Here is an 18,900-nt window from a genome sequence, read left to right as displayed (position 1 = left end):
CGTAGAAACTAATATGAATTTCTAAATGCGAATCTGTGATTAATGATCATCAATCTGAGATCGATATGAAATGCAATCATTGGATGATTATCGGGTGTTTTTTTCCCCCATAGTTATCTGCCCACAAAAACGCAAAGGTTTCTGGGGGAAATGAGGAAATGCTGTAAAAAAAAAAAAAAAAAAAAAAAAAAAAAATAAATAAAGCTGAGTATCCCTGATATGCAAAAGGAAGCCTTTAATATCAGTCTTCATATATTCTTTCACTCAATCGTTTATCAAGTTCATGAATGATTGCACTTTTTGTTTTTTGTTTTTTTTTGTATTCTGGTGTTTCCAGAATTTCAGTTAAACATCCGTCATCTCTCTCTCTCTCTCTCTCTCTCTCTCTCTCTCTCTCTCTGTGCAGAACAGATCCAAAACAAAAATAAATCATAGAAAAAAAAGTAACAATCAAATGCAAACTACAAACACACAAGCTGAAAAAGTTCAAAAGAAATGAAAAAAAGAAAAAAAGAGAAAAAAAGCAAAACAAAAAAAACAAAACAAAAAAAGTAAGAAAGAAAGAAAAAAGAAAAGAACAGCGCTACAGTGCACGGTTCAAAGTGTTGTCCATTATCAAACCAATCCGTTGTCTGACCAGATCCAAGCGAGTCAGTATAATATACTCAAAGTCCCATGCATGTATATAGATCAATAGATACATGAAACAAAACGAGATTCATTTATACTGTTTTCTCAAACCTGCCACAAAACAAACCGCTCACACAAAACGGCAAAGAAATAATACTGACAACGTTGGTTGATCATTATGACATGAACTTTCCGTTACTAGATGTTTAAAAACAAACAAACATTGCATGTTTTTTTTGTGGGTCCATGGACGGAATGTGTCATCGTAACCCCTTCCTTATGGAAAGACATTGGGCGTGGAAGTAATTGACTGATCAAATGTCTGATGGAGAAATATCAAAATAAAAATGGATGAGTATCACGCAAAACATGCGCTACCGAGTTTTAGGAATACAGATTATCTGAACGCGCACGCACTCTCTCCCTCCTTTACCCCCCCCCCCCCTCCTCTCTCTCTCTCTCTCTCTCCAAATGTGGAATCTATCTTACGCCCTCGCACAATATGTTATATAAAAAATAAACCATGCACACACAACCCTCCTCCCCCACTCCCTCCCCCCAAAAAACCCCAAGGAAATCTTGATTTGATCATATCTCACTTAACTATACACTACCCAAGGATTGTAGCATGAAAACAAAGACAGTCTTTCATCAAAACACAGCAGCCAGATGCATCGGAACATTAAAAGTGATCATTCACACATAGATGCATTCAAAGTCTGACAGAGTAACCTAAAACACGGAGATTTTCAAGCCTGGGTAGACTAGTTTGTGAGACAAAAAGAAGAAAATATAAATAAATGTCTTTTTTGTGTTCATGAATGAAAAAAATGATCAACTGAAAAAAAACAACCACCAAAAAACAAATCAAGTTTAATGGGTGTCTATGTGTGATATTACAGGGATGAAAATAACTCGTAAGGAAGGGAACGCATGATCAAGCTGGTAGCGTAAGTAGCTGGCACACTGAGTCAGTCCAGCAAGTGTTATTTCACTGACTGAAAACAACGCTTAGGCTCGAATCTGCCAGAACACGCCGCCACCGACATGAATGTCCAAACACGAGGACGCAAACAGCTAGGTTCCTGCTCATCATCATCCGGCCACGAAAACTGACGTCTTGGCCGCGGTACCAGCCGTCACAGTCACCAACCCTTAACCAAGCGTACATCCGGGCTCTCTGATCCACATCGACTTCCTGTCTGTCTGACTGCGCATGCAGCTCGTGAAAGAGGCGACTGTTCCAGGCGGAAGTGATACCACTGACACACGAAGATGAGTTCGGAAGTTTGGGTAGTGCCCGCGACATGGTGTGTGTGTGTGTGTGTGTGTGGATGGGTTTCATGGGATAAGATGTTGATCGAACGCGAACTGTGTGAACGGAAATGTGTCGATGGCCCTCACACGTAGTTCTGTTACATGTCTGAGACGTCACCGACTGCGCGTTTGCGCGACTGTTTTTGAAGGTGGTGAGGATGAAAGAAATAAACAACGATAAAGTTGTGAAATAACGACTGCATGTTTGTGCGGAAATGTTTTGCAGCATTCCCATGTACTCTACGTCAAAACCGGACCGCTGCCCGATCATCTTCGAAGTCTTCATGACAAGAAAATGATGCGGAACTAACCAAATAAATAAGTCAATAAATAATACAGTTTTTAATGACTGATGAGTTTCCGAATGAAAACGCAAGCGATATACTCATAAAAGTCAAATCAAGAGACAGCAGCGGCTATAAAATTCATGATAATGTACACTGTTCCCTGCACAAAGTTTAATTATTGGTCTGTTAATGGCAGTTTTAGTAAATGTCGAAAAAATACAAAATTATTCATGTACATACAATACAAAAATCTGACAATCTGCACATTAATTCTGAATCCTAAGCTAGCTCTCTCTCTCTCTCTCTCTCCCTCCTTCACACGCTTTCTACATATTTCACAAACACACTGATATATACCGTACGATTTAGCTGCTAGCAACAGTGGAATATTCAGGGAAAGGCACTGCTTGTTAACTCTGAACGGGAGCTAGCTCTAGGCAGAAAGTAACATCACAGCACAGAAAACGGCTCGACTGATATGAGCAACAAAGTCGGCAGCATAAAATACGAGAGCAAAACATGCAGCGGATAAGGCAGAGAGAGGAATTCCTACAGGTTTTTGGAATACATCATGTAACACATGTAGATTTATTACAGCAATACAAGTTTCAAGGCCCAGAGTTGCCCTCAAAGAAAAAAGAGCGATGAGTCTTGTGCAAATCTGGACAGACATTACACATTTAAAAATGAAGAAAAAAAATTCAAGGATGAAAAAAAAAAAAAAAAAAAAAAAAAAAAAAAAAGGCGGGGGGATCGCTCCCTCCAAACTCCCCCCCGTGGATTGCACCCTCCCCATGCAGCTCCCCTCCACTCCCCCCGCCCCCCCTCCTCCAGTCCATGAAAAACTACACCCTCAAACGTTCGTCCTTTCTGAGCAACAACTGAGAGTCTGTTGGTCGACGACGACAGTTCACGACACTTTCCAAAGTCTTGAAAGGATTCAGTCAGTGTTCAGTTGTCATCTTTACCTCCAAGCCGGACTCTTGAGCATTGCAAGTGGAGAGTTGGGGGAGGGCGGGGCGGGGCGGGGCGGGGTAGAGGGGTACGGGGCGTGGGAAACTGGTGTCCTCTTTCCGGCGAGGAACAGGGGAAATCAGATGATACTTCTCAAAACATCAGGGTTGGGGGTGGGGTTGGGGACGAGGTACGGCGGTCGAGACTGACAACACACAGTCCAACGATACTGTGGTATGCAAGCAATGGCTCAGGCCAAGTGCACAACATTGTGAATTTGACTGTCACAAATTTTATTCGTCAAGGCGAGACAGAGAGAGAGACAGAAACAAAATCTGTTGTCGCAAATTCATCGCACACCTTCGCCCCCCAAAAAGCAACCCACCCCAGTCCCATCCATTGCCGCTGCTGCGGTGGTAGTGGTTGGTGGTGGTGGTAGAGCAGAATTGGCTCTCTGGAGACCATGACCCAACTAACCTCGCTTCATTCTGCAACAAAGCCACGGGCCAGGTCACATGATGGCGCAGGCACACTGGCAGCCACCGTCGGCAGGAGAAGTCCCGTTCTGCACCGCCTCGATGGCGGCCTCCTTCAGACGGGGGATGCCCGCCTCGGTCAGAGACGAGCACTCCACGTAGCTGTCGGCGCCCATGCGGGCGGCCGCCGCCACCCCGTCCTTGGTGTTGACATAGTGCGCATGCCCCGCGGTGCCCGCGCTCGTCTTCCGGTCACGTGTGGCCGTGGCCGTGACGGCGTCGTCGCGGACGTCGATGTGGGTGCCCACGAGGACGTAGGGCACGTGCGGGGCGTGGGAGCGGACCTCGCGGACCCATGCGTCCTGCGCGTGCTTGAGGGAGTCCGGGCTGAGCACGGAGAAGCAGACCAGGAAGACGTCGCTGTTGACGTAGGCCAGGGTCCTCAGTCGGTTCAGCTCCTCCTGCACGCAGGCAGTGGAGAGGTCACAACACGTTACACTGCTGGGCTACTCATAGGGCTTTGACAACGTAACTGTGTAGCACTGTACTGCACTGGGGTTTTTTATTTTTTATTTTTTTTAATCTCTTCTTCTTCTTCTTAGTATTATTATTATTATTATTGTTATTGTTATTGTTATTATTTTCATGTCCACGTTTGTGTTTTTTTGTCGAGTCTCAATGGTGTAATTTCTCTTTTCATGAGATGATCAAGTTTCTTCCTGTCTGATCTGTGTTGTCTTGAAATGTGTTGTATTACTTTTTACTGAAAACAGATTTCTCTGAATGGAATTTGGGCGTGTATATATATATATATATATATATATATATATATATATATATAAGCAGCATGAGCACATGACAGCCTATTTACAGGCTAGCGTATTACACGACTGGACTCTCTGAAAGCCTTGTCATGTCGTCAGAGTTTCACACCCTCTAAAAGAACACGAAGGATGAAATAAAATAAAATAAAATTAAATTTAAAAAAAAAAACAGAGAGAGAAGGAGACAGAGACAAGGAGAGAGATAGAAAGAGAGGGAGGGAGGGGGGGGGAGAGAGAGAGAGAGAGAGAGAGAGAGAGAGAGAGAGAGAGAGAATGTATGTGTGTTGCTCAACACTCACCTGGCCAGCAGTGTCGAAGAGCCCCAGAACGAACGACTTCCCGTCCACTGTGGTGTTTGCTGAAACACACAGAAAGAAAGCTGTTGTTATCAACTGTGTCCTGGCTGCATCACCAGCTGAACAATCAACATGTGACTAATGCGTTACGTCACTGTTTCTAGTTTCAGTTCGAAGTAAGTTTGCCCGTGTGACTTGGCAAACTAAAAGAACAAATGCATGATATCTGATCAACTAGCCTGCATACAACCTTAACGGTAAATAAAAACAGGTAATGTGAGAACAAATTAATGGGGCAAAATCATTAAGGTTACATACTAACTGCTCCAAAACAGCAGCTTCAATAACGGAACCCACAACTACGTATTTGGAGCCATGTTTTACCCTCCACCACCACCACCCCTCACCACTCCTCTCTCTCTCTCTCTCTCTCCCCTTATCAAATAAATAATAATTTATCTTTTCTCACGAGAGTGGGATTCGTTCGATGAACTATAAACCGGTCGCATTTTGCCTTAAGTTCAAACGGCGATATTGTGCGGTAAATACTCCGGCAATACAAAACCATCACCCACATAGGGGGTTTGAGGGGAGGGCGGGAGGGAGGGGAGGGGGGGGAATCCAACTCAAGATGTCCACCTAGCTTCTCAGCGTGGCTGGTACTGGCGCCAGAGGAAAGGTTAAGATTCACGAGTGACTGCTACTGGTATTTTGCAGTTCTGTGGGAGTCTAGCCGAGTCACCCTACAACACGTAGCCGGCCTTTTCTCAAAGTCTCCACCCCCCTAGTGCACCTGTCTCGTATATCCAGCTATCTCCTGATCACAGCCCTGCCCCCCGACCCCCCCCCCCCCCCCCACGCCCCCCTCCTCCCCACCCCTCGCTCTCTCAGCCCAAGCTTCTCTCTCTCTCTCAGCCCAAACCTCTCTCTCTCTCTCCCTCTCCCTCCCTGCCAGACCCAGACTTGTAACCTACAGCATTCTGCAGGATGCATGCATTCCGCTGTTGCGAGGATCACTTCAGATGCTTGCTTTGTCAGGTAGCGTGGGTTGTGTAAGCCACTCCGAGCCCACGACCTCAGCAATCATAATAACAACCCCTTGCTGTTATACTGACGCCCCACCACCCCTCCCCCCACTCCCCCACCCCCATGTGTGTGTGTGTGTGTGTGTGTGTGTGTGTGTGTGTGTGTGTGTGTGTGTGTGTGAATGAAACGTATACCCAGTACATCGCAAGCCCTACTACATCTTGCATCACTATGGGGCGCTGGATACGGTGTGGGAAAGTTTGGGAGGAGGAGCACTGGAAAAGTTGAGAGAAGAGAGGGATAGAGAGAAAAAAAAAACAAAAAACGGCCGGCAGAGCATGGGGGTGTGGCAGAAGTAAACGGCGTCAGTTCTCACTGTACCTTGCGCCGGGGGTAAAAAAATAAAAGAAAAAGAAAAAGATTCCCTACGCGATCTATACGTTTGTTTGGCCGTGTTTCGCAACAGAGATTCAGCCCCTGAGCAAATAAATGAGGTTTTTTGGGGGGTAGCGTTCGCACGCACGTGCCAGCGTAAACGCTTCGATAAGTCGAGAGAGAGAGAGAGAGAGAGAGAGAGAGAGAGAGGTTTTATATGTCCATGTGTGAATGCATTTCTGTTTTCTGGGGGATGGATACGCGGACATGTATAGTATACGCGCACTTCAACTCACACGGCACACACACACACACACACACACACGGAGTATCATTTACACATACAGCAGCTCTTGATGCAGCGCATGCCACACGTGCGTATTACATCAGTCGCCGCGCCACACTCACTGACAGTCATGCACATAACTGAGGTAGTTTTACGTGTACTGCAGAACATAGGCGCCTGAGTGTATGCAATACGTAGAGAGAAAACAATACAACGTTCGCTGGTATGACTCAACCCGGGCCACGCACCGCACGGCAACTTAGCCTCTCTCTCTCTCTTTCTTTCTCGCTGTGAGTGTGTGTGTGTGTGTGTGTGTGCGTGTGCGTGTGCGGCATGTACGCGTGACATTCAAATACTGGGAGTCGAATCGTGGTGGCATATGCCCTGCCCTTCCTGGATAATACCTAAATCCACTGAGTCTGCTTTGTTGCGATATAACTGAAACATGCTGTGGTTGAAAATGATCTGGGAGTGACACGGAAAGAGATGAAAGAGAAAAGAGAGAGAGAGGGGGGGGGAGGGAGATAGGGAGAGACAGTGGGGAAGAGAGTGAGGGAGGGAGAGAGCCGAGAGAGACAGAGACAGAGAGAGAGAGACAGAGCGACAGAGACAGAGAGAGAGTTGAGATCAACACAAAGAAACAGAGAGACTGACAGCGAGAACGAACGATAAAGTGAAACAATGACTGACACACAACACCCTGCGAACACGGAACACTGACGACAAGTCAATTACCTCTGTGAACAGTCACTCAGACCCACATGGGGAAAAAAAAAAAAAGAAAAAAAAAAAGACAAACCGTTCTTAATTAATTCCGGGCGTAACACGGAGACTGATGGGTGGTTAATTTCAACAAACAACCGAACCAGTTCCCACACATACCACTAAGCATTCCCCACCGACCACTCCACACCAACACCACACACATACACACAGACAGACACAAGTACGTACGCACATACGTTCGCCGCCGTTAGCGGCGTCGCGGGCCCATTCACAATTCACACAGTCCTGTTATTTTCCCACGGACCAACACGAGTGGTTCCAGGGTTTGGCGAGCAAGACACCGAAAGTCGGTCAATGACTGCAGTGCAGTACATACATTATCGTGCCGGCCCGCCATGGTTCCTACACCTAAACTGTAAGGGGGTGGTGTCTCCTACACTTCTCCTCTTTCCAAGTGGGAACGGAAGTTGCCTGCTAAAGGAATGCGTGGGGGGTGGGGGCAGAGGGTGGAAGTTGGAGGGCGGTATAGGAAAGGTAGAAGAGTTAAAGTGTGTGTGTGTGTGTGTGTGTGTGTGTGTGTGTGTGTGTGTGTGATATAACAGAGAGACTGATAGATATGCAGTGAGACAGAGACAGACAGAGGCAAATAGAAACTTCTTTTATAATTCAAGAGTTTTGTGGCCTTTTTTTTCTCTTTGGTGTCAGTGCGTTCTGAGCATCAGTCAACCCCCTCCCCTCCCCCGATGTTTTCAGTAAACGCACTGACGCCAAAGATATAGATACAGACAGCATAAATTATGCCGGTGTTTGTTAGCCAAAGTCAAACATGATTATTTTTCTCAGTGTCAGTTCAACGTCCCTGCACGTCACGTCACACACACACAGAGAAAAAAAACAAAAACAAAAACAGGGGGAAAAACAAATCACTTGACAGAATATATCCAAAGATTAACTGACATTCTCTATCGCGGTGTGAGGTAAGAAGAAAAAAAGAGAGTGAAAAATGAGGTTCGTGTGTGGCGGGGAAGGCCAAGCCCCCCCCTCCCCCTCCCCGTGGAAATGATTCAATACAAGCTGACTGCACACAAGGAGTGGTGTGGTGTGATAAAGTGGTGTTCTTGTATATCTCTTTCTGTCTGTCTGTCACACACACACACACACACACACACGTCGCGCGCGCACATACACTGACGTGAGGGGTAGAAGTGGAGGAGGCAATGTGTGAAAGTGTAGCGATCTGGGCGCGATCAATTAAACAAAGAGCCCAACACGTTGTATGTCACCAGTGTTTTGTGTTTGCTTCTGTGCTTGCATCGTTGTATACTGAATTCTGTGTGTGATGTACACATACATACTTTGCAGAGAGCAGTTGCCACATGGATAAAAGGTTTGGCCAGTGTGATTTGTGTTTACGTATGAAGGTCGGTTTCAATAAAGGCCGACCTGTAAACTCTCTCTCTCTCTCCTCTCTCTCTCTCTCTGAGTGCAGCCCAGTGCGCAACAGTGCTTCAATGAAATTTGGAGTTCTCTTTTTTCGACTCAGCTACTGTTAACCGGTTATGCTATAACTTTCAAATCCACTGCTCGGTACCAATTCCCTCCCCCCCTCCCCCCCCCCCCTTTTCTCTACCCGCCGCCCCAATCCATCTGATATTCTGTACATATTACTTACAACCAATCCCTTTTTTCATCGATCTATTTATCCACCCTTTCATCAGTGTGTGAACTCACCATCCTCAGTCGGCTGTTTGTTTATAACTGTGACTATTGTTTAGGTTCGTGACTCAGCCCAGGTGGATGTGGCAGGCGCGCGCACGTGCGCTTGTCGAGTGCGGTAAGATCCTGGTTCATGTTCATTGATCCAGTGTTTTGGGTTGTGGGGGAATTCCATGATTCTCCCCTCCCTTTTGGTTGTGAGCTCATCGTAAAACCTAGTCATTGATGGTGTCCACAAAAAGATCGATGACACGTGTATGGATAGTTTCGTGTGTCTGGTATAATTATGATTACAGGATCTGTTCCTACGGTTGCAAGCTAATGATGCGTCAGTTTACGATCTGCAAAGCGAAGATGAAAAGAAAATTACTGACATTGGGATTAACGGGAATTCCCTAACCCCTGTTGGTGTCGGTCTGTCTGTCTCCCTCCCTCCCTCCATCACACACACCAAGAACAGAACATACATCTGCTACCCCCTTCCCTTCCCCCCCATGAATGCAGTAGCCAGTCCTACCTCTGCCACGTAACAGCTTCCTTTCAGTACTCATTGCCCCTACAAAGCGAGTACACAAGTACAGCTTTACCAGCAATTTCCGAAGTGACCCACACGCCTCTCCCATTCCATTCCCAAGCCCACCCACCACGTGCAGCGAAACCGCACCTTTCAAAACCGGCGATCAACTCAATAAAGCAGAAAGCCGCTGGACTTAGTCACCCGTGCCCCTATTCCCCAGGCAAGCATGATGAATAACGTAGACTGCATTTACCCAGAATAATAGGATTACCTTGAAGCGAGGCGTCTGTGGAATTGGCGTGTGCTGAGCACCCCTTTAAACAAATATGTCTGGCACTTTCCCCCGTTACCCCAACAGTGCCAAAGGATAATTGGTCGGTGTGTGGGTGGGTGTAGCTGTTTTAAGGTCTGGTTCGTCAACTTGTTTGTCTGGAACTTGGTTCATTCATGTGAACTAGTAATGTCGGTCTCTTTTTACTGTTCCAAAACCCAGTGTGACTGACTGGGACTGGATTCATCATTTCAGTTTCCATTGATAAAAACGAATAACTGATATTGAGTGTGAGCGAAGGAATGACCGGTAGAGGCAGTGAGTGAGTCAGAGAGCAACAGATGTGAGGATGGATGTTTTGGAAAGTGAGTGGGTGGGCATCGATTTACTCAGTGACAGGAAACTGACTGTCACACCATTATTTAATAGACGAACAAAGGGAAGGATCGAATACCGGGGTCTCTAAACCATAGCCTTAGAAAGATATGATCACTTGACACCAGATAGCAAGGCTTTTCGTCCAGAGGCCTTGAACATGAATCACTGAGCAACGTCATCGCTCGAGGCCAACAGATAACATCGACATATATTATCACCCGTGTCATTCGTGGCCGACATTCTCAGACGGCTGACGTACACCGCCTCTGCACACAATGCCCAAGGCCATTTTGTTGCTCACAGGCTGAGCAAACCCCACACACAGAAAGGGATTTGATCGAACTTCTGGGGTGTGTGTCTTTATCGTTGTTCCAATCTAAGTCACCCACTTTAAGACACGAGTATTAGAAATAAGGTCAGGGCGACTGTATGCAGACTGTTCCCGTTCAAACATCTCTCTCTCTCTCTCTCTCTCTCTCTCTCTCTCTCTCAACAGATTACTACGTTCCCTTACAATGTTTCCATCCAGCATTAACCGAAAAACAGGGTGAGAGGCGAACGGGAACAAAGAAACAAAGTCAGTGACGCGTGTGCACCTGGGGGGAAGGGGAAGAGTGGTTCCACAAAACTCAGTCACCCTTGACATAACCATAGGCAGGTGGAGAGGGAGGAGTGTGGGCCCCTCAAGCTCGTGACCACTCTACCATGAAAGTCACAGCTGGCAAGTGAAAGCCAGGTGAAAGGAATAACGATAATAGATATTAGTAACAGCAGTGACCGGAACCACGTGAACCAGACAATCTTTTCCAGTATCACCCGTCCCTCCATCATAATTTTGGGTTTTGTACGAAGTCAGCACAATGTTTCTCACGTCCAGTCTTCACTAAGTTATCCCTATTCTGGCGTTGGCATTTGCGTTATCAGCCCCGTGTGTGGCACGCACTGGCTACCAGAAATCATAAATTACGGTTAAAAGTTTACAGGCATAATCCCTGGAACGTGATGACATAACTTTCTTCGGATAAATGGGGTAACAATGGGAAACGACAAGTAATGCAAGTAAGTTTCAAACTAAAGATAACTTCTAGCCTGTGAGTAGGCCGGGAGCTACTATGGCGTAATTTTTTTTTTTTTTTTTTTAAAGCAGTCGTGGGTGTTTTGTTTTTGGTTGTTTTTTTCTTCCTCAGAAAGTACCACGCCACTTAACACTTTTCAGAACGTCAAAATATACGAATGATACATTGTGTATAAATCAAGCCGGACCCTGCAGACCTTCCTTGTCCCAGCCTAGTCACGCTCACGAACAGCAAACAAATCATGACCACTCGAGTGGATGACTAAGATTTCTGTTGGGAGGGGAAGAATCCCATTCACAAACCACTGTACGGTTACACACCCGCAGTCACGCGAGTCTGCCAGATGCAGGAGAACCTCTGTAGCACGGGAGGAAACAGATCAATGTAACACGTTTCTGTTACCAAAACGTTTTCGAAGAAACGGAGAAAAATGCACCACTTCAGTCACTATAAATGTCATCTACCACTTCAGTCACTATAAATGTCATCTACCACTTCAGTCACTATAAATGTCATCTATCTATACTGTCTCTATGCGGATGTGTTTAAAATCATAACTTGTCTTTTCCGGTGTCATTCGACGGGAAATATTTCGAGTATTACTCGGCTGGTTTTCGGTTCTTCGGGACGGCAAGCGTCGGTATTTACGGGAAATAATTTGCCCGAAACCAAGAGAGGGATGGGGGAGGGAGAACCAGAGAGAGAGAGAAAGAGGGAGAGAGAGAGGGGGAGGGGGTGGGGTGGGGATTAACCATCACACACAAACACAGGCAGACAAAGACAGACAAGGGGGGAGGGGAGGGGGGTGCACATAGGTAGAAAGAACAAAAAATCTTTCTCTCCCTCCCCCTTCCCCATTTTCCCAAAGCCCAATACCACTATCTACATCAGTACCAGCGGCAACGAATTCGTCACCGACGGAAGACAGGATCACGCCACTTGTAATGAATCAGGCGGTATGTATTTCCCCATTTACAGAAAAGCCTACACACGTTCTACAGCAAAACACGACAATAACGTCAAGCGAGACTCATGAATTGGCGGATGGTTCGATCCGAGATCAAACCAAGCCGTGGATGACAAGTCATCGACCTCTTCATGTGATCGAATTTTATCTGAAAGCTGGAGATAACGTACATGTGACATGTTTATAAATCCTTTGTGACCCCGCGCCCCAAACTCCGCTCACCTTCTCCCCCTCCCAACACACAAACCCCGTGTCGTATGCGTCCTTGATTGTCACTAGTATTCAGTTCCCGTCTTAATAATGCAGAACACAAACGCGCACGCAAGCACGCGCGCGCGCATACACACACACACACACAGGAACACACACACACACACTCTGTCTGTCTCTCTCTCTCTCTCTCTCTCTCTCTCTCTCTCAAGCGCCGAAAGCAAATTTTCAAGATGGGCATCCCGGATTTCTTGAAATCATAATCATTAACTACTACTTTGAGTACAAACAGCGCTGCTACTAATATACACTGATCACGAACTCTTCTCTCTTATCATCATCATCTTCATCTCCACCACCACCATCATCACAACTACCACTAACATCATCATCATCATCATCACTACATCGTCATCGTGAATACACGCTATGGGAGTGCTACCAGTCCCCACCGGCAAGGTACAGACGTCAGGCCAGAAACTTCCTGCTGTCACAGGAAAAGGACCGGAAAGACAGCCGGCCGACCGACCGACCAACCGACACAACGGTTTCAAATGGCTGACAGTGCACAACAGACATTCCATCGCCGCTCGGCATGCCCCGTCTAATCTTCCTGCTTCTTCCATCGACAACTCCACCAACTGAACAGTGCGGGGGGCAGGGAGGTGGGTGGGGTGGTGGGTTGGGGGGTGGGGGGAACAAAAGACTGGTTCAGGGAGAACAATCGTCTCTACTGGTGTCGACGTGCCAACCCTGACACAGAAAGCCGATCAGTCCCCTCCGCTTCCCCCTTGGGGACGGGATCACTGGTGGATAATACAGGGGGGGGGGGGGGGGGTTGTCGCTGGACTGAGGTTTATACTCGTTATGTAACTACCAACAAAGACTGGTTCCCGTGAAACCAAAGCCTAAAGTTTCCTCTCTGCTGATTCTCCTCGCCTTTTTAAAAACTTGTTGTCCAGACTTGTGATTGAAAGTGAAACTAACACGCTCTGCAGTTCAACTAACTTCCCTGTGACTGTTTCGTTTCTGTGGGAAACAGAATTGTATCGTTCACAGAAAAGCATTTGTGTTGTTCTGAACAATACAAAAAGGGTAACGACAGAGGGGACGGGACGGGCTGTGGTGTAGGACTGTCCTTCAAACAACACTTTCTTCCTTGTTTTCAATTCGACTGTTGTTTGCAATCTCCAGGCGACCACGGGGGCCAAAAGTCTGGGCTTGAGACACTTTGCAAACAAGCAATATTTACATACTTGCAGGTCGCAAGACTGACCCAGGACAAAACCAGACACACACGATTACCCAAACAGAGACACACCCGACTGCCCCCTCTCTTTGTTCAGAACGAAACAAAGTGTGAACTGACATAGGCCGGGGGTGGGCAGGTTCAAACCCGAAGTCCGTTCATGATCAAAACGGTAAAGAGTGAGTTTGGGAGGGGGTGGGGATGGAGGGGGGGGGAGGGGGGGAGGAGGTGGAGTTGGACAGAAAGGACTGTAAGTGACAACCACGTTTTCTCCACCGTGCCATAAAGCATGGAAAACAATGACAGTATGTTATGTAACCAACAGATTTATTCTGTGGTTCTTAACGACCTTTTAAATTCCGACTCACAATCCACAGGTTGCAAACTGGACAACCGATGTTAACGGAAAAGGCATGGCAACGGTTTACCTTGCTCAATATGTGTATAATGTCCCAACAGCCAGATGCTTCCTTGCTCGTGTATACATGGTCCCACCAGCTTATAGCCAAGAGTTTCCTTGTTCAGTGTGCTATGGTTCCTTCTTTCTTCACAGCAGATGATGATGCTTCAAAACCTCTTGATTAGTGTCACCAAAGCTCCACCCTGTCCCCCCAATGTTGACCGACACGGGTCTGCTGGACTAGGAGGCCTTACAGAAGGAGGCCGGTTGATTAGCAAGAGTCGGATGAGTGTTTCCCCTGCCGGGCCCCACGCAGATGGTCACTCTTAGACACGTCCCCTGTCAGTTATTAACAAGTGTGGGCAAAGATCCCGTGGGTTAAAGTGTTGACTCCCCCCGTAAAACTTTCCCACGCCGGCGAACTGAGGTTTTTGTCTCTGTTATCTGTCGCCCAACAGACGACTTCATCCTCCTTGTCTCCTCTTCTTTGCACTGTTAACAACTCAAAGGGTGAACAACGTGGTTCTCAGATCATGTTGAGTTCCCTTCGTCTCCGACTGAGGTGTACGTTTGTTCATGTTCAAGTGCTTTTAAACACACACACACACACACACACACACACACACACGAGACGACACACACGTATCAGCTGCTTCAAGTCTGACATTTGTATAATAGTACCGGTTTCGTCCATGCCCAAAACGCCAGAATAAGTCAACCCAGAATGTCAGCCACTGACACAACACTGAACACAACGGATCACTCGAATTGATGTGTTACGCACGCGCATATAGACGTGTTGGCTGGCCGCATGTGGTATTGATAAAGACGCAGACAGACATATATATATGTTCGCGTGATCAGGACTGTTTCCCAGCATCCCGTCTATGGAGGGCACGTTCTGCTGTCTGCCTTTTCCCTAGTGCGAGGAATTAAACCTCTCTCTCCATAGGTACAAGCAAAACCTGAGCTCTCTCTTTCTCTCTATACCATACCATGCTGCATGCATGGTGCACAAGGGAGTGACAATGTGCCTGAGTGGGGAGTGTGTGTGCGTACATGCATCTGTCTAACTGTACACTCAATGTATATGCATGAATTGTGTGTGTGTGTGTGTGTGTGTGTGTGTGTGTGTGTGTGTGTGTGTGTGTGTGTGTGTGCGTGCACGGAGAGGAGGGGAAGATGGAGGGGCGTGCATGTGCATTCGTGCGTATTAGTACCAGTGTGTGTGTGTGTGTGTGTGTGTGTGTGTGTGTGTGTGTGTGTGTGTGTGTGTGTGTGTGAACGCACACGCGGGATTATAGTCATTGAACCCGTGCACAAATAAATCAGGATATGAGTGGCGTGCGCGTGTCTTTGTGTCTGTCAGAAGTATTGGCGGATGAGTCAGAAAGAACCGAACAGCTTGCGGAGTCATCAGTTTGTGGTGCCAGACATTTCACGTCGTTCCAACCCCTTCACCGCACGTTCTGATTTTTTTAACCCCCTCCTCCACCCTTCTCTCTCTCTCTCTCTCTGTCTGTCTGTCTGTCTCTGTCTCAGTGTCTGTGTCTGTGTGTGCGTGTGTGTGTGTGTGTGTGTGTGTGTGTGTCTCTGTCTGTCTGTCTATGTCTCAGTGTCTCTCTCTGTCTTGTCTCTCTCTTGCTGTCCCTCTGTGTGTGTGTGTGTGTGTGTGTGTGTGTGTGTGTGTGTGTGCGTGTGTATGTCTGCCTCTCTCTCTCTCTCTGTCAGTTTACCCTCTACTCCTCCTCCCTTCCTTCCTTATCTCTACACCTCTTTTGTCTCCATTTTTATAGGAAAACATCGAGGCTTGTTATTCAGTGCCAGCTAGCTCAAGCAAGAACACACACACACACACACACACACACACACACACACACACACACCACCCCAAATTCTCCATCATACACACAAAGAGAACTTGGAACGCGATTCCCAAAGCCCCTTTGTGCTCATGACATGGGCACAGGACGGGCCTTTGTTTCGTCACCATCAGCATAAAGCCTTGCACAGCGAAAACAGATCACCCGAACTGACTGAGGTCACACGCATGCACTCTATCCTGTCAGTCTATTGTCTGTTGCGATGGCCCCTCATAAAGAAAAGGAGGTGTTAGTGATATGGGTGAGGGGGTTCCTCATCACTGTGTGACTCATGAACAGACAAAAGCAGTGCCAAACGTTTTCGCAACCATGCGGGGTGGATGGGGCCTGAAGTAGGGCGGGAGGGGGTGGGGGGTGGGGTTCAAAGGTTGTTTTTTTGGTGTGTTTTTTTTTTTTAAGGGCTGCATGGGATGAGTAATAACAGGGTGGGGGAAGGAAGACTGAAGAGAGAACACAGTGGGGTGGATGGACTGATGGGGTATGGGGAGCCGCAAGCTGTTTCGTACTGCCAGGACGGTTAAAGACATGCAAGTTTCTTCTCTCTCTCTCTCTCTCTCTCTCGATTTCTGCATTTCCGAATCAAAAGCATCCACAAGAAACAGAAAGCTCAACCCAAATGTACACCCCCCCATCCCCAACATATCCCGGGGGATAAAAACTACTTTTGAGCACTTCAGCGAAAACCTGCCGAAGGTGATACGACTGAGTACAAGTATGAAAAAGCGATTCCGTACCATCCACAACTTGGGAGAGTAAAAAAGCACGTGCGCAACGCGGGCGCGCCCCTCGAAGCTGGCAGGGGGTGTGTGCAGAGAGAGAGAGAGAGAGAGGGGGGGGGGGGGGGTGGCAGTGGAAAGGAAGAGGGACGAGGAAGAGAGAAGGCTTTCTCAACCCTGCACCCCCCCCCCATCTCTCCGTTTCTTTCTCTCTCGGGCAGTCAACGACGGGCGGTACAATGACGGTCCCGCCGCGCATAGCAACATAAAAAAGCGATGCTAATCTTGTCGTCAGCGCGGACTTCAGGAGGTTTGATTAACACACAATAACTTCATCGGCCTTGGCCGCGGTGGCACAAGTCTGGATTGTTTCGAGCATATCAAACTGAACGTCCTGGTGATTACGTGTTGTTCTGGGTCCACTCACTGCACCTGATCTTACGCTCAATGCGAGTAGTAGTTATAACTTTGTGTACATACATCAAGTTCATATTAAAACTTTTGTAACCGAACGGTAATAGCGGAAAATTCTGCCCTGAACTGATTGACATTGGAAGTTCTGTTAGTAACAGTGACGGTCATGTAAAGCGGGGAGGGGGGGGGGGGACTACATAAATTCACATTAAATGTTAACGAAAAGCTGAAAGCGTAAACGAAGCTTGTCCATGCTGTAAATGAATGATACTTGAACTGTGTTTGTTGTCATTTTCGATCTTTTTCTTCGGATCGGATGCTTTCATGCTGAATGATGCAGGCTTCTTCTTCTTCTTTCCGTTACACGACCAACATCGACTTGCCGATGACTCTGTCGTGGTTCGTGCAAGCTGGGTATTTTCGTGTCTCCATAACCCACCGATCACTGACATGGGTTACAGGATCTTTAACGTGCGTATTCGATTTTCTGCGTGCGTATACACACGAAGGAGGTTCAGGCACAAGCAGGTCTGCACATATGTTGACCTGGGAGATCGGAAAAAATCTCCACCCTTTACCCACCAGGCGCCGTTACCGTGATTCGAACCCGGGACCCTCAGATTGAAAGTCCAACGCTTTAACCACTCGGCTATTGCGCCCAGGCTTGAATTACAGAAGCTGTTTGAACGTTATGCTATCACTGAGTGATACACGGATATTCTTTTTCAGTTTCCTACATTACTTCACAAATAAACACATAAACCACTCTCTTTCTCTCAGCCCATCTTTGCTTCTCTTTCACACACACACACACACACACAGACGATCAGATCGGAAAGAACACGAACACACACACACACACACACACTGTCACACACACCACACACACACACACACACACACACACTGTCACACACACACACACACTGTCTCGCGCACACACACACACACACACACACACACACCGTGACACACACACACACACACACACTCACACACACACACACAAACACATGTGCACACACTGTGAAAGAGATAGAGGTGGAACTGAGAAACAGACTACATACAAAATATATACAATCAAAAACAAACAGAAACGCACCGAGACAAAGTCATTGACAAGCAAGCCATGCAAATTAAAGCTCGAACTGACAATGACTGACATGACGGAACTGTCACTCACCAGCATAATTATCGAAAGTTGTCGGCGTGTATTCAGCGTTCCACCCGTGATTAGCAAGCCGTCTGGCCAGACAGGTCTTCCCCACCAGGCTGTCTCCAACCAACACACACTTGATGTTACTTTTCTCCAAACTTTTGCTGGCCAAAGGAGCTTTGTCTTCCGCGTTGAACGACGTCATCTTCATGCTGTTTTCAATGATTGTCGTTTGGTCGACGGATAACTCTTTGTGGTTTCTTTCGCAAAAAAAAGAGAAAAGTTGAGCCGTTCGCGAGTTGTTTAAAATCTGTATATACACTCAAGCTATGACCGTGAACACTTTTGCTGTTTAGGTTCTGAACAGTTTTTAAGTCCTGTCGACCGAATTTCCTTCCAGTCGATCGTTTCAGTTCAGTCGCTGAGCGTCCGAAGTTTCGCTTTGCTTTGAGCTCGGCGTGTTTTGTGTGCCGGTCTCAGCTCGCGGCGGTATTTTGTTGGGACGGCGCTGACGTCATGGGATTACCTCTCATAACTTCAGCCAATCAGAGCGCGGATTCCCTGGCCTTCTGCGCGTGCTGCGCTGAGGTTAAGGTTGAGTGGGCATACATTAATGTGAATCGACGCTCATAGTGGGTGACAAAAAGCTGAAAGGCTGACATTCCCGAACGGTGGCAAGAAAGGACACGTTTCCCGTCCCCCTTTTTTTATGTTAGGGGTGCGGTTGGATAGTAAAATACATGTATGCGT

The 18,900-nt window shown here is 47.1% G+C and overlaps 1 protein-coding gene across 1 annotated transcript in view; it reads right to left on the bottom strand.

Annotated features, from left to right (window-relative positions):
• Positions 1 to 18,636, bottom strand: part of LOC143295695 (ras-related C3 botulinum toxin substrate 3-like) — a 19,001-nt gene extending 365 nt beyond the window's left edge. Inside the window, exons 1-3 of the mRNA XM_076607316.1 lie at positions 18,178 to 18,636; positions 4,788 to 4,846; positions 1 to 4,125 (exon numbers count right to left, since the gene is read on the bottom strand). The exon at positions 1 to 4,125 is cut by the window's left edge and continues 365 nt beyond it. Coding sequence (XP_076463431.1) covers positions 3,700 to 4,125; positions 4,788 to 4,846; positions 18,178 to 18,361 — 669 coding nt within the window. The 5' untranslated portion in view covers positions 18,362 to 18,636 and the 3' untranslated portion in view covers positions 1 to 3,699. The remainder of the gene's footprint in view (positions 4,126 to 4,787; positions 4,847 to 18,177) is intronic.
• Positions 18,637 to 18,900: the final 264 nt, after the last annotated feature.

Source organism: Babylonia areolata, chromosome 21 (assembly GCF_041734735.1).
Source record: "Babylonia areolata isolate BAREFJ2019XMU chromosome 21, ASM4173473v1, whole genome shotgun sequence".
Classification (NCBI taxonomy): domain Eukaryota; kingdom Metazoa; phylum Mollusca; class Gastropoda; order Neogastropoda; family Buccinidae; genus Babylonia; species Babylonia areolata.
Note: the sequence above shows the minus strand (reverse complement) of the source record. Positions and strands in the feature narration are given on the sequence as shown.